General features: G+C 44.4%; 1 protein-coding gene across 4 annotated transcripts in view; it reads right to left on the minus strand.

Annotated features, from left to right (window-relative positions):
- Positions 1–4,244: 4,244 nt before the first annotated feature.
- TECPR1 (tectonin beta-propeller repeat containing 1) overlaps positions 4,245–16,301 on the minus strand; it is a 38,535-nt gene continuing 26,478 nt past the window's right edge. For 3 of the 4 annotated variants that reach the window (XM_044980490.1, XM_044980492.1, XM_044980494.1), the window contains 10 exons: positions 16,056–16,158; positions 15,249–15,345; positions 14,706–14,785; positions 14,135–14,191; positions 11,800–11,974; positions 9,712–9,847; positions 8,862–8,954; positions 7,887–7,993; positions 7,322–7,441; positions 4,245–6,349 (listed from right to left, as the gene is read on the minus strand). In XM_044980490.1, coding sequence (XP_044836425.1) covers positions 6,152–6,349; positions 7,322–7,441; positions 7,887–7,993; positions 8,862–8,954; positions 9,712–9,847; positions 11,800–11,974; positions 14,135–14,191; positions 14,706–14,785; positions 15,249–15,345; positions 16,056–16,158 — 1,166 coding nt within the window. In that variant the 3' untranslated portion in view covers positions 4,245–6,151. The other variant, XM_044980493.1, reaches the window with a different exon arrangement.

Consider the following 16,301-nt stretch of genomic DNA (forward strand, 5'->3'; position numbering starts at 1 on the left):
GTCCCTTGTGCTCTCTTTTTATAGATGAATGGGAAGAGATTATTAAGATTTAACTGCTCACTTCTCTTATCTACTTCAAAGCAGGCTTCAGTGAACAAAACCCCCTCCTCTCTATAGCAGAAGCAGATTGTTAAAAGGAGGAAATCTGCTAGGTGCTGAGGGGCTTTCATGGGTTTTTTTTGCTTGATGAAGCAGAAGGAACGGAGCCAGCACTACAGCCGATAATCATGTGAAAGTGGGGTTGCCTGTAGCCTCGAGGGCAAACTAGACTTTAAATCTGAGACCAGCTGAGGTCACCTCTTGTGCGTGGGCAGCCTCCATAGGTGAGGCCTCCTTGCAGTGATTCAAAGAAGTGGCGGACCTGCTAATATTCATTTTTGATAGATTATTTGCCCAGAGAGATCAGCTGCTTAAATCCATTTTCCCCAGATAACAAGTGACCTTCTGAACACATGCCTCATTTATGCATCCCCACCCCTTGTGAAGCAGGGATGAAATCTTGGACTCACTGACATCAGTGGCAAAACTCCCATTGATTTCAGTGGTGTCAGGATATCACCCCAGAGGTTTGTGACTGCCAGAGGGTTGCCTGTTTTGGTTGGATGTTTTCCTGGAGGTTTTATCACATGACATAATCTTTAATTAAAGATTAATTTTTAATTCCTGGAGACTCCAGGACAATCCTGGCCAAGAGGTGGCATTTCAGATGGTTCAGTGGTCTGGTATGGCAAATCATATGTACCTCTCCTAGCAACAGACTTGGGTAGTAAAGCCCAGAACTGCTGAACTTGCATAAGCACAAGTGTGATGGGGTATCCACCCACACCAGCCCTGAAAGGGTGAAGGAAGCTAAGAAAGAGCCAGTTAGTGTGATAGGCCACACATGAGGGGATTAGGCTGTAGAAGCAACTCCTGAGCCAAAACTGAGCAGGTGTGGACTGGCAACAGCAATGGCTGCAGTGAGGCAGTCTGCCACCATCCTCGTCTGCATTAGAGAAGGCAGGAGGGCACCCAGGGAAAGAATAGAACCCCTGGTAATATGGCCCTCGTGAAGGGCTTACCCAGGAGAGAGCAGGGTAGAGAAGAAATTCTGTGGGAGGTAGGGTTGCTAATTTTGGTTGGACGTATTCCTGGAGGTTTCATCACATGACATAATCTTTAATTAAAGATTAAGCTTTAATTCCTGGAGACTCCAGGACAATCCTGAAGGCTTGGCAACCCAGGTGGGAGGTGGCATAGGCAGCAGCCCCGGGAGAGCGCAGCAAGGTTGGGGACCGAGCAGACCTTGGCTGGGTGTTGCAGGGTCCCTGGGCTAGAATGTGGAGTAGTGGGTGGCCCTGGGTTCCCCTACCCACCAGTGATGGAGTGGCATAGCCTGGACTAGTGGTTTTCAACCTGCTGGTATGCAGAGTTCTTCCAGAGCGTATTCAACTTATCTAGAATGGTGCTTCTCAACCTGGAGGTTTCAGTGCCCAGCGAGGTCATGTGATGGGTTTAGGGGGATTGCAAGTGCAGAGCTGGCATTAGGGGGTGGCAAGCAGAGCAGTTGCCTGGGTCCCCACGCCACAGGGGCCCCTGCAAAACTAAGTTACATGCTTCAGCCCCCGCCGCCTGGGCCCAGGCTTCAGACACGGCTCACAAGTGAAAAAGCACACTCAAGTCTCACAGTGACATGTAAGTACAATATTTATAGTCCCATTGATTTTATAATTATATGGTTAAAAAAAGAGAAAGCAAGCAATTCTTCAGTAATAGTGGCCTGTGACTCATTTGTGTTTTTATGTCTGATTTTGTAAGCAAGTAGTTTTTAAGTGAGGTGAAACTTGGGGTACGTGAGACAAATCAGCCTCCTGAAAGGGGTAGGGTAGTCTGGAAAAGTTGAGAACGACTGGCCGTAGCAACAGGTCCCAGGGTATAAAGTCTTACTGAAGGAGAAACCACGTAGTTTGGCTGGAGGGCTTAGTTATGAAGCCGAAGCCCCTGAAGTGAGGGGCGGGTGGTGGTAAGCAAGAGGACAATGGGTTGAGAGCCCATAAGGGCAGCTGTTAGACTTGGAAGAGAGCTGTTCTCCAGAGCAGCTAGGAGGAAGTGGTGGGTGCCCTGTGACAAGTCTAAATAATGTGACACCTTCCTGCTATTTTGGTTTTAAAAACCCCAGGTCCCTGTGGGCCCAGAGCCTTGGTCTGGCATTTAAAGTCATTGTTGCAAACGAAGTGCTAACCAGCCACTGGCCCAAAGAGAGTCTTCAGCCTAATTCACATCTGCCTACATGACAAGCAACGGTAAGGTTCAGATCACTTTAGCAAATGCTTCCAATATGTAACAGGTGCAGATAAGTATGTTCAGGATGTTGTCTCCCCTCCCTCCCCCCACCGCCCAAAATGAATTCCAGTGATCCCTATGTCAGCTGGAGAAAACTGGCTTAGGAGGAAAATGGCTGCAGCAGCTGGGAAGCCGCCAACCTAGAAAGGCTAATGAAGGTCAGAAAGATTTTTAAATACTTTAATTGCAATGTAAATACTGGATTGTTTGAGTAAATGTTGAAGTGCATGACAGGAGCAACACCGCAGCCATTTGTGCCTGTCTCTCTGGGTCAATTAGTTTTTGTACAACTCTGTTTTAACTAAATGAAAGGGGGGGATAAGAGGAGTTGCATGTCACCATCCCTGGGCCCAGTGCATGTTTCGGGGCCATGGTACCTGTTCTGCACAGTCTTACCTGCTGAAGGGATCCTGGAGGCAGCTATGACTGGACAGAGGCCCTGGTAGTCTGGCTGTCAAGGACTGTGGCCAGAACCACTGAGCCACAGGCTCAGAGCCTCCCACAATCATCGGGGGGAACTCACCAAGGAGGTCTCGGCAGCTCTTTTTGGTGAGTCCCCTCTGGTAGGATTCTTTGTGGCCAGGGGAGAAATGGACCCAACTTCCTACCTTTCAAACATTGCTGCTGCTACTTCTTCAGCAGGACTCTCCATATACTTCTGAAATATTCTCTCTGCATCTCTTATAGAGACCGGGCCCCACATTGCTAAACAGCACTTTAGCAGGAACAAAGCTGCCTCTCTTAGAACCTCAACATAATTTAATTTGGGCCACTAAGAGAGTCTAATCCCCCTTAAACACACAAGGGAAGAGTTATGCGAGTACCCACTTACAATTCAAGTTCAGATGTCATGTAAAAGGCATTTTATATGGGTGGGGTTATCCTAGTTCCTGGGGATGTGGTCCAGATAGATAACTCAGTGTACTAGCCAGGCAACAAAGCCAGGCTTTGGAAGACAACATGGCTCTCTAGTTTTCTTGCTATGCCTAGATTTACAGACCGTTTAGTTGTGGTGGATCCTGGTCCCATTTCTTAAAAGCTCTCTTGACTGTTTATATAGGCCCCGATTCAGCAAAGCACTTAAGTGTGTGCTTAAATGCTTTGCTGAATCTGTCTAGGCACAGTAATGAAAGTGAGAGAAGTAATATTGAGTGACAAACACTAAGGGAGTCTAATAAATCTTGCAGGGGTTTTTAAGCTCCTCAGTGACCAGTACATTACAATGGAGATTCCCACAGCAGCATTCTGTGTACTTTAAAATCCTTCTCTGTAGGATTTTTTATGGGGTGGGACAGACAGCATTTTAGCTGCCAAGATGGCGTATCAGTATCTGGATTCAAATCTTAGCGTAAATAAAGGGGCATTATTACAAGTTATTAAAGCATTTGGCAAACAATACTGCATAACCTTTAACAGTAAATGTAGTATCAGGTAGCTAGTGGTACAGAGATCTGATATGAAGGGTATGCCTTCCCTCAGTAACTACTGCCCTGCTGTCAGCTATGACCTGCTTCTCACTGAACAAAATTGCTAGGGTATTTTATTTCTTCCAGTAGTGTTAGCATTGTAGCTTAAGGCAAGTAGCTACCCCTAGTTTCAAAATAGTAGCTAGTGACAAGAGTTTCTCTTGGACAAATTCAAGGGAATTTCACAACAGGAGCCTTTTTTCTGATAGATAAACATTTTTCAAAATCCATTTCAACCTTCAATTAATTTCAGTAAAGTTATCCCACAGTTATGGAGCTGATGTACATTTTAATTTCATCTGTCACTTTCTACTTTAAGAAGACTTTCAATGAGCAGAGATTTGGTGCTCAAATATAGATTTTATATTTTGCATTTGTTCCCTTAAACAGCTTTTTGTTGTACAACAGATAAAATGGGGTTGGCAGTGCTGGGGGGAAAAAGGAGGAAATGCATGATTACATTAGTGTATATTTTATTGACTCGGTATTGTATGTAACTCTTGCATTGGCGATGTAAACACTGGATATTCAAAAGGAAAAGTAAGTTGACCTTCTGACATAGATTCTGTGTTAGGCTTGCTTTTTCTCTGCACTAAGAGTATATGTGGTAAAGCTATTAATGTTTATTTGGAACAATTGCTGTGTAACGTAGAGAACTGTGTGTAACCTAGTATTTATAGGAATTAATGCAAATAATGTCACTTATGACACCTGGAACACCACAGATGTAAAAATCAAACTATAATCACATACTGGAAAGTTCAATAGGTTAGACAGTAGCATCTTTAAGAATCTTTCACGTTTGGACAAACAGTGTCTTGGCATTAAAATATCAAAATATATATATTAAATACAGGCAATAGTTACTTCTACAAATACAGTACGTGAGACCATGCCACATTGCTATTCAATTTATATAAAAATAACTCCATATACAATCACACACAATATAGGGAAAAAGAATGTAAACTTGCAGTGCTACCATTAAGAAACTCGGGGTGTGAGCCTGCTCTCAACATTCCCATTGAATCAAAGTGTGCAAGATTAGTCCCTCAGCGAAAACCTCTTTAAGTTACAATGGATAAAGCCTGATCCCGCAAGTTGTGGAGTGCCCTCCTGAAACCAACAGGAGTTGAACGCTCAGCACCTTGCAGGAGGTGATTGGCACCAAGCAGCATTGGGCTTTAAAATAAGAGAAGTTCAGAGGAGAATTTAGGATTAACTATAATTTTAAAGCAGCACAGAACTAGACCTTCTTTTGAGGAATAATGTACACTAAGGTGTTAACTCACTAGAAGAGCCAGAAATATGTTCAGCACAGATCATTTAGTACAAACTAACAGCAAAGCCCCATTCTGAATGCATGCTAGTCTACACTGACTTCACCGGAGTGACTGTAGCTCTCTACCACTATGAAGTCGGGAATTAGGAATTTTTCCAGTTTCTTGCTCGAGGAGACTTGGACAAAGCATGAGCTGTGAGCTGCTGGAGGATGAGCTGAATGTGAGGCTAAAAAGATGTTTTTTCACCTCATATCTGATACATGTAGAAGCAGATACTGCCACCCCTACTGAGAGATTAGGACTCTCTTCCACAAGAGTTCCGCTGACGCCAGTGGGAGCACTTGTGAAATAAGATACTACTCAGCATGAGAACGGGTACCAGAAATTGGCCCTTAGTAATGTGTACTCCCTCTGCTCCAGTCCTGCGCACAAACACTTATACTCACGTGGAACGTTACTAATGCAAGTAATCCCCGCTCAATGCAAGGGCAGCATTGAAGTTAATGGGCTGACTCACATGAGCAAAGTTAAGCATGTACATAAGTGTTTGCAGGATCAGGCCCCTAGATTTTACACTAGTGCAGTGACTAGAGCTCTTTGTACACTAATCACCTATATACTGATACAATTTTTAAAATCCTCCTCCCTGCCCAAAGATGAGCAATACTAAAACTGGAGAGTGGCGTATAAGATGAGTGAGTGTTAAGGGATGTAGGGAAGGGAATTAAAGACTTCTACAGAAAAATAAATGAGTCTGCAAAGATAGTTACATTCAGAGTTTGTGTAGCAGCTTTAAATAGGGGACAGGGCTATTTCTGTGGCTCCAAACAGCACCTTGTCTCTCTTGTCAAAACTCTGTCAGTTCTTTCAAGTCATACTCTGTTAACTTAGTGGTCTAAGAATAAATTAAATATTAAAATGCCCATATTGCAAATTCCAGTTCTATAAAATGCATTAGTTTTATCAGAAGGCTTTTTTTTTCTGAGCAGAAATGGGTTGAGTTTGATGTGTCCTACAGTTTGTTTTTCTTTAAATTACTTGGGAAACAAGCAGCAGCCAGTGTACAGAGAACAGAAAATACTAACAATTAACAGCATTTCTGTCTACTTCTTGCCCTTCGTTTACCATCAAGGTGGCTTTAGAATGGTTTCCCTTTCCTCCATTCTCTCCATCTTCTAGATCCGTTGGGTTTGCTGAATGCTCTTCAGAGGTCTCATGTAAAGCAGCCTTAGGAGCTTCAGTTGCATTTCCTCTGACTGTAATGTGCTCCCATCCACCCTACATGAGATTTTAATATAATTTAAAAGAAACATCACAATTTGATTCAGAGCTCTGTTTACAGGAAGGGTTTTATGCTATTTATTCTTAATTCCCTGCCAGGGGATTAGTTTCCCCCTAGGTCAGCTCAGAAAAAGGACTCCTTATAAAATCCCAACCTCCTAGTATGTGCAACTCCCAGAAGAAGCTGGGTGTATACCTGCCTGGTTCATACACTGCAGGGGCTCACATCCCCATGACTCCTATCTCCTGGATAGAGCATCTAAAATGGATGAGACATGCTCAAGGAAAGGAGCAGGCCCGGACAAGGATTAGTATTCTGCATAATGGGGATTGGGTGAAATCCTGTCCGCACTGAAGTCGGAATTTTGCAATCGACTTCAAAGGGGCTAGGATTTCACCGAGACTGTTTAAAGATTTGCACTTCAAACACTGCAGCAGAGAGTAGTGCAGCGTCATGACAATGGAGGATAATCATGCACAGACCACGGAGAAGCTTTACTTTTTAAAATGCTGCCATGTTAATTGCTATATTATATTTAATTTGGCTAATCAGTTAACTACATATTTTAACAGTGTCACTGAAGTCTTCATTGAAGAGTTTAATTTTGGGTCCAAAGCTCTCAAACTAAAAACCAACACTAGTTTAAAGATTCGTATAATGTAAATGATGCACTGTTCTATACAGTAATTGCCTAACACTTCATTAATTTAAAAAAAAAGAACAAATACATCTGAAGACACTATCACTTGACATGGAACTGTCTCCATAGTCAAGACAAGGAATGCTCCCATTTCAGAGTACAGGGTGCAAGACCAGTTTCCTGCCTTCCACAAGGAGATGAGCATCTATCCAAAATTTTGAAGGCGCCTGCTGAGACAGGGGGTGTATCTTCCTGTATAGACAGTGCCCAACCACCTATAACTGTGTAGATACCAACTTTAGAGCACTTCAGTGCCCCTAGCACTCACCCCAATGCCGTAGTCCCATGAGAGCCCTTTCGGTTCCAATGGTTGGACTCCTGTTCGATGACAGACTGTCCCGCAACTTAGGCTGTGGCTTCCCTGCACTTTGTCAGCTATCACCCAAACCTGAGAGAGAGAGAGAGAGAGAGAGAGAATAAAATGTGTTTCACATGCTGCTCTCTTCCCCTAAATGAAAACCATGACAGTACCCGGCTCAATCGCACAAACAGCTCCAATGACTGGATGCAGTGACCTTGCTTGGAGCAAAACAGCTCTAATTTGGGCAAAGAGAAACCCAAACATCCCTACACAAATGAGACCCAGGCGCACAGCTTAGCAGTGAAAACATTCCCACTGAGATTTAACAAGGAAGGTTTACAATACATGCTGTTTGCATAGTCTCAGTGGGACAGCAGGAGTCTGTGTTACCATTTCACAGAGTTAATTTTCAGGTTGTCAGGATGCCAGCATGTGAATCACTCTACTGAGGGAAACAGGAGTAGAAACCAGTGTTTACTGATGATTTAACTATGTCATTCATAACTAGTGAAATGAAAAGTTAAATACATACCTGATCCAGGGGTCCCACAGAAACTTTACGAATATTATTTGAAACATGGTCCCAACTAGATCCTTGAGGGTAGCTTGGTGTGATTCCCTGACGGAACCAGAGATTACCTATAAATAGATCAATTAAATCCTATGAAGGGAGAGATGGTCTTTTAGACAGAGTTCGGGAGTTCTGCTTGTGTAGGATGAGCTCACTGCATTAAAGCCATGAACTCTGCACTGTTGAGTTAAACCTCGTAAGAGATCAGCAGTTAATGCTTCCTTATCTTCTATGGAATCCTGTTACACTTTTCACTAGTGTGTGGAACTTAATATTCTCTATTTACCCTATTTTGACCTTCCTGAATAATGGTGCACTCCCTAATTTGTAAAGCTCCTTGGGGAAAGGACCATGCATTATAGGTTTACAAAGATCCATGCACACCATTGGTACAGAAGTAATGCAACATGGAAAAGGAGTTCTCTCAGACAGGACACTGCAGAGTTAAAGGCTTGTTTCTTCTGTGGAAGGACCCTTTAATTTTATCTAATGATGATGCACCAGTTTGTTTGCTAGGGATGATGTGCATGGTTCACTGCAAGGCATTCTTCCTGCAGATCTGCATGCTTTTGGGTTTCTGGCAAAGCTCCTCAGAGAGATGTGATTTTTCTTCTTTGTGACAATCCAACAAATAAAAAAAAAAGTTATAGATGCTATGTCCATGTTATCTATGGCACTAGCCATGCTGTATGTTACCAAATACAATCCTATGAGTCAGACAGTGATTACCTCACCCAGTCCATCACTGTGCCAAGGCAAGGCTATTCCCTCTAAACACTCAGAGGAACAGATCCTCAGGTGGTGTAAGCCAGCATAGCTCCACTAACTTCAATGGAGCAATGCCAATTTACACTGGCGGAGGAGGTGGCCGTGAATCTTGTTTTAAAGCAGTCAGATCTCTGGTTCATTTCCGAGTCCTTGTCATTTAAAACTCACCATTTTTATCTACCGCCAACACAGATGTCCGTCCTACTGAGACTTGTTTTAACTTTTGTTTTGGAGGTGAAGGAATATGGTACCAACAGTCTCCTAAAAGTTGGAAATAAATGAACGAGGCATTGAGAAAACAGCAGTAAGAAGAGTATTGTAATAGGCCAAAGAAAGCTTTGTGTTCAGACACCATGGAGGTAGCAGCATTAGAAATACCTAGCTACCCAAGGCACGGTGACTCACAGCAGAGGGAACCAAGAAGCCTTCCCCGCCCTTCTGTCTATACAACAACATGACCGGCTGACATGAAAAGTGCTGTCTCAAAGTCAAGCACTCCCAAAGCACTAATCCTCTCCATTTGAATTATACACAGTGAGAATACCTACCTCTTACATAGCACTTTTCATGGGTGGATTTCAAAGGAGGTCAGTATCATTATCCTCATTTTATAGATGAGGAAAGTGAGGCACAGAATGGTTGAAGTAAAGAGTGAGAACCTACTTCATCTACCCATACCTTCTCAAGGGCGTTTGGCCTGGAGAATTTAAGGAGGAATGTTGCTGACCCATGTGAAATGGCATTTCCTTGTGGGCAAGGCTGGTAAAACTTCTCTTGGGCTTCCAAGAAGTTACCCAGATACATTGCTAACAAAAAGCAACTCATCTCAAGGTTTTGTAAACATTACCTATCTTTTAAAGGCGTCCTAAGCATGTTAATATAAGTGAGGAGGAAGCTGTTTACTTTGCATCAGCCTCACACTCTTTGCAGTGGTGAGATTGAAATGTCACCGTCCTGTGCTCGTTCGGCTCACTACATCCTCGCTGTGAGAAGACCTGCTCTGTTCCACAGCACTTACCTGCAGGTTTTTTTGGAGACACTGAACCCCGGTAGAAGGTAGAGCCATCTCTCGCAACAGCCCAGACTTGGTGGAATGCCCCAATCGAGACCGACATGAAGGGTTGATCTGTTCCCACGTGAAGCCATGATGTTCCCTAGTGAATGACAAAGAATGGCTTGAGAAACTCGCACCTGTTACAGAACTGGAGTGACACAGCGTGCCGGCTGGCTGATCAGCACCTGACAGGAAAAATCCTACAGAATGCAGGATTACTGAAGAGTAATTTTTATAGAACCCTATATGACTTAACAAAGGCCCTTTCCCTGGTTTGTTTAGACTATGCTAGAGCAGGGATGTAATCTTCCGTTCAATTCTACAGGACTCTTATATAGGCGCATTATGCCTTTAGGTGTACCTAACAGTACACTTCTTGAAATAGAACTGGTAATAAAAATAGGAAACATTAGTGAACAATTTTTGGAGATTTTTTTCATATTGGCTTTTCCAAAGTTTTGAGATGTCTACATTTAAATTTATATTAAAGGAAATTTCTACAAGCTCTAGATATGACTTGTGCAAAAATTGTGCACACTTGGCCCCAATCCTGTAAAGCACTTACACACATGCTTAACATTAAACATGCAAGCATCCTTCTGAAGTCAAAGGGAGTGTCACAGGGTGGACTGGGCCCTTTAAGGGTATGTCTATACTGCAGCATGTGGGGTACATACATGGCACCCTCCATCCCCAGCACAGGTATGAAGAGCTTAGGGGAATAAAAGCACACCAGAACCTTAGGTTATGTACCCCATATGGCTCTCTACACACCCAAGCAGCGCTTCCCACATCTATGCTACTACTTTTAGTGTCGGGGGTGGGGTCCTGTGCCCACCCTGCTGCCAGACCCTTTCCCCATGGCTTCCCCCCTGCCAGAGCCTCCCTCTGCCATCTGTAGCTACATGCTGCAGTGGGGACACAGCCCGCTTTTCACTGTTGTCTATAGCTACACCTATCCTACATGCTGCCCCCAATGGGGTGCAGCCCAGATATAGCCGGAGAGGGTGCTGGTCCAGCCCACCTGTGCCCCATTAAGAGCCTCAAAATCAGGCCTAATAGAGGGCAGCTGGCCTTGCTATAGAGCCAGAGGGGAGGCCTGATTCAGGGACTCAACTGATGCTTTAATGGACATCTGAGCCTTAATAAGGGGCAGAGATCAGTCTGGAAGCAGAACCACAGGGACTGGCCAGGCTGGCTGCTCTGTGCCAGGGAAGGCACTGAACCAGAGAGGCTCCAGGAGAACAGTACTCCAGGGGAAATCAGGCTAGAGGCTGAGTTTTCTATACCAGAGCAGGGGAAAGACTCAAAGGTAGCTCGAAAGGGGCTGGAAACACAGCCCAGGGGTAAGCTGAAGAAAAGGTTCTTCGACCTTTTTGTTTGTTGGGACTTCTTAGTTGTTTCTTTGTTACCCCCCAGAAGGGTTAGGTTTGTTTGTGAGGTGGCTAGAGGGCTAAGCCACATCTCCAGCACTAGCCTGTCTGTGGAGTTTATTAAGGAGCCCTGAAGAAGAGGGAAACTGAGGTACCCTGGCCAGGAGGGGGCACTTGGGAGGCAGCTGCTATTACAGGGATGCATAAGTACTTTAGCGGATGGAGGTTACTGTTTTGTAATCTCTATTATAGCCTGTAGGTAAATGTGAACCTAGTATTAAGTATACTAGGCACGACAGATGTGCATGGCTCCTTATAAAAAACACACAGCCCAATACAAAGCCCTCTGAAGTTAATGGAAAGGCTCCCGTTGACTTCAGTGGGCTCTATATGGGGGCCATAGCTTGGCCAAGTTCCTGCTCTTAGCAGCTTAATATCTAAGTCAGATGGACATGCTACCAATAGTTTGAAGAGAAGGAGCAGACCCCTCAGTGACTGAAGGGGAAGTAAAGGAAAGGGGCGTTAGAGAGATATATGGGGTAGGTTAACGGGGGTTTACAAGAGACAAAACCCAGTGAAGTGATTTGAGGTGGCACAAGCATGTACATGCGCACACACGCTACACACATGCACTTTAAATGACACTTATATGAGAGAGCCAGCAAGGAGAAAGTCTTACAGCTGGATTTTGCTGCGTTACTCCGAGTCTGCACAGCACATCTCCCTTGTCGCTAACGGCCCAGAGTGCTATCGATTCTTCCTTGTCTGCCGCCGAACTAGGGATTATGGCGATGTCCCACAGGGTGATGGGAGGCACTTCCAGCCAGGGTCCGTTGGTGATTATTTTACATTTTCTAAAGAGAAAAACCCCACAACCCTTTAGGAGCACGCACTTCCTGTGAGTGAGTTTGCGCCCATGCTGACAGAATAACTCAAACATAATGGGTACTATGGAAAGCAGAGATACCATGCAACTAATATTTTCAGTTTGCGAGGGGGTTGACACCAATCAGGTTTGTGTTTCCAGGTTGAGTTCTGAAGCACTAGACAAAGGATAACGTTTATCAGGGTTTCTTTTAAAGCGTAACTTAATAAAGAAAAAACAGGCCCTCTTAGAAGTCTGTGCTGTACTCCACTTTGCTTCCTACTTGTCTAAACCTAGCCTAGATCATCAGGATAAAGAAGAGCATTTCATCATGTTTGTGGGGGAATCCATTGCTGAGAACAGAACTCTGTAGCTAGTCCATTTCCTCCTCTGTACTGGCAATGGGAGTGACAGCTGGACTTGATTCAGAAGGGGACTGTCTGAAGGTAACAGAGCATCCCGAGGGAGGGAGGCATGTTTGTTGGCTAAGAGCTGGCAGCCTCCCATTAAAGCAGTACAGAAAAAGGTTCTCTCTTAATGGGCCATTACAGAAAGCTACATTGCTCTAGTTTCCCTAGAGAAATAAGTAGCACTGCAAATTAGGGAGGATGCATTAGACTCCACAGGCAGAATGTCTACCTGTACCCAGCCCGGGAACACAGGGAATTTCTCTCTCCTCCAACCCACAAATCCAGGATCTAGCCCTAAGCAATCCCCTATTTGTTTTCAATTGTAATTTGTGCAACTGAAAGAGGAACGTTTGGGCTCAAGGCTTAGAACAACTGATGCAAGTTGAGAAATTTGGCATCAGCACTTAGTTCAATTTGTTACAGGACATACAGCAGAACCGTTTGTGGCCCCAGGGCCTCGCTGAGCGGGAGGAAGAGATGCTCGAGGCCTAAAACGTTGGCTCTGCAGCCACAAAACAAGCACTAAACATCAAAGTCTTTAATTTGCAGGCTCATAGTCCCTCATTAGTACGGGTGTTTGATAGCTTAGCACAAGGAAGTGCATGAGGAAAACTAGAGTGATTCAGAATTGCCCCAGGTTCCCTTGGGAAAGAGCAGGGTGCAGGGGTGCTTCCTGATCAAGGCAGGATACAGTGACTGGTTTTTTCTGGTTCCATCCAATTACAGTAAAGCCTTGCTGGGAAGTCAGCAATTGCCTAGTAAGTAGGGGGTGCTGGTCACATTTATATTAGGACTCCATCTGTAAGAGGGTTAAAGCCCTATTGTTATGTGTATTGTAGCACCTAGGAGCCCCAGTCATAGAGCATTGTGCCAGGTGCTGTATAAACAAAACAGAACAAAAAGACAATCATTGCCCTAAGGGCCTGCAATCTAAGCATAAGAGGCATGTGTTATACATGGTTACAAGCAACCTACTGGCTTGGCGGACTCTTTAACAACATCTCCTGATCATTTAACCCCCATTTATAAAGGGAGCTATAAAAGGGTGGTCTGCCCCTTTAAGGGTTAGAGACCTGGGCCCTGCCAACCCTGGTTACTAAGACACATCTGAACGGGGTTTAGCTGAGTCCCCTGTAATGAGCAGTAAGTGAAGGAGGCTCAGGGAACTGGAGTACAGAGGCTGCTGGGTGAAAGTAGGCTCCAGCAGAGAAACCTGGGACTTGGGGAAATGAGACTATGGTAGGGAAGGCCCGAGCGTGTCCTAATAAGGGGATAAATAGCTTACAAAAGCTTTATTTTGAATTTTTGGTTTATTTAATAAACCAGAACTCGAAAAGGGCTATGAATGGCACAAGGGTTTGAGTTTTTGAAGAAGCCCCTTGAAAGGGGATACTGAGGCCGGCTGCCTGTAGAACTGCAGTCCACGAGGGGATACTTGGGGCGATCTGTCCTGTGACAGGAACCTCAATATGAACTGCAACGAGAGGGCTTTTACCTAAAGATCTCACACAGTCACAATGGGAACGTTGGGACACTTGTGTGCAAAGGCTGGGGGAAAAAATGCAATTTAAGTGGTTGCTAAAGCCATGGGCTGCCCTGCTGGAGATGGGTTCTTCAGTGCCGGTTTCAGTGCTGCTGCCCTTTGTTAATGGAGAGATATTTAAGGGACTAAACAGCTTGCTCTTAAGACAGGAGCATGTCTGAATTCTAAACTTTAGATCCAAAACTCAATCCCTTACCTGGCCCAGCGTCTTCGCCGTACAAAATCCTTCATCGTCTTGTGGCCATGGTAGGATCTGCCAAAGATACGTGGTTTTATGCACGTTTGAGAGGACTTGGAAATACCTCACATTTCAGCAACAGCCTGTCAGTGCTGACTCGGCTTCAGCCCAGCGTTATTTTCCGTGCAACTGTTCTATAAAAGGCTCTCCCTCACACCACATAGTATTGTGAGGATACCAGGCATTGGCTTGCAACTGAAAATAACTATGTACCCTGGAGACCCCCTGGCCACTTTACAATACTGGCAAGCCCTTATTTTGCTGTGTGGGACTTATATTTCACCCCTCCTCCCCAAACACCGTGACCAGTAATACTTCAAATCGATCAAGTACTCAACACTGATTGTCAGCAGCTCTCCCCCTCATTTTGGAAAGGGGGGAATCAAGGCACAGATGCCACCATGAAAGCAAAGCTGAAGTGCAAATCAACCAGGTTTAATAATTGCTTGGCTACAACCACACTGCAATCAGGTGTTAGCCTGGCAAGGCCAGGCCAAGCCAAGTGAGGTACAAGAAGGTAACTCCTTACGCTGGAAAGTCCGCTGCATACTGCCAGCCTTCCCGATCAGTTCCACCGGAAATGTTAAAATCAATATACCAGTCAGACACCTAGAATCAGAAGGATAACGTGACCAGGAGCACAACAGAAAGTGAAGGCATAGCTGGGAGATGACCTTTTACCTCTTCTTCTGCATCCTTTGTATTGTAATTGCTTGTATGGAGTGTTCTGATACTATTTATATTACAACTTTGCCTGTTGAGAACAGCTTCCATCCTGGGTCCCCAGGGACTTTAAAAACATTCAGGGTGGGATTCACAAAGGACCCAAAGAGGAATTGGATTGGGGGCGGGGCAATCAATCCTCTCAGCATCCCTAGGATGTAGGGAAGATCATCTCCATTGTACCGATGAGGAAACCTGAGGTTAAAGTGACTCAGCAGCTCAGCGGTAGAGACAGGAATGGAACCCAGGTCTCCTGACACCTCCGTTCTGTGCCCAAGCACCTAGGCCATCCTTTTATTATTTTTAAATAAAAAATAGAAAAAAATAATAATTTCAAGACAAAATTTACCCAAGACCACTGCGGGGATGGAGGCTTTGTGTTAACTTTTGTGCATTCTTGTAAGCCAGATGCGTCACTCCACATGTACCTGTCTGTGGGCAGCCCTCTGCAACACAAGTACAAGGAATAAAGAATAAGCAACATTGAGAGAAGGATAAAAGATAAAGCTCTTCACCTCTGCCTAGCACTTCCCACGTCCAGACACTGAACACTGTCTTCAGTCACTAGACTCTCTTGAAGAAGGGACTGAAATGAAACAGGTTTGCTCTGCAGCTCAGTTGCCTGCCAAACACTGATCGAAGATCTCAAACAACTGATAAGTTTGCATTTAAAAACCAGGAGGGTGAATCTTGAGAATTCTGCTGCTTTTCAAAGGTTGGTGAAAAAACCTTTTCCTACCCACCACCAATAAGAGACTTATTGACTTCCACTTCCACCCAATGTCTTTAGATGATTATTAAATATTGTTATTAAATGTAGAATCCAGAGGCCCCATTCAGGATCAGGGACCCGTTGTGCTTAGCACGCCACGACACCCAAGCAGACATGGTTCCTGACTTGAAGAGCTTACGATCTATTACCTTAATCCTTCAATGCATTGTTTACAGGTAGGTTTTGTGCCTTCCCAGAGGTGTGCAACGCATTGCAGGACTCAGACTACAAAGGCATCCTTTAATGAATATTGACAAATCTAGCCTCTCAAAGCCCATGCGCCTTCCATCTCAATTTAACACTAAATGTTAGAGACAACATGTGAAATAAAAGTTTAAAAACACCCGGACATTTCCCTTGACCATTATAAACACACACACTTGCCTGTTGCTATATCCTGTGACTGGATTCCACCGCTGGTTCTCATAGATATAAACACATTTCACATCTGATTGCATGTAAATATTATCAGCGCTGCTGGCCAATCCTGCAGGCAATAAATCACTCGGATTAAAAGCCAAGTTAAATGTTAAAGAAGAAAGTTGCTATAGTTTAAAATTTTGCCAGGTGGAACATTTATGCACTTTTTATTGCTCATTTTTGAGCCAAAGATACAAAGTTAAGATGCAC

The sequence above is a fragment of the Mauremys mutica genome, chromosome 11, assembly GCF_020497125.1.
Source record: "Mauremys mutica isolate MM-2020 ecotype Southern chromosome 11, ASM2049712v1, whole genome shotgun sequence".
In the NCBI taxonomy this organism is placed as follows: Eukaryota; Metazoa; Chordata; order Testudines; family Geoemydidae; genus Mauremys; species Mauremys mutica.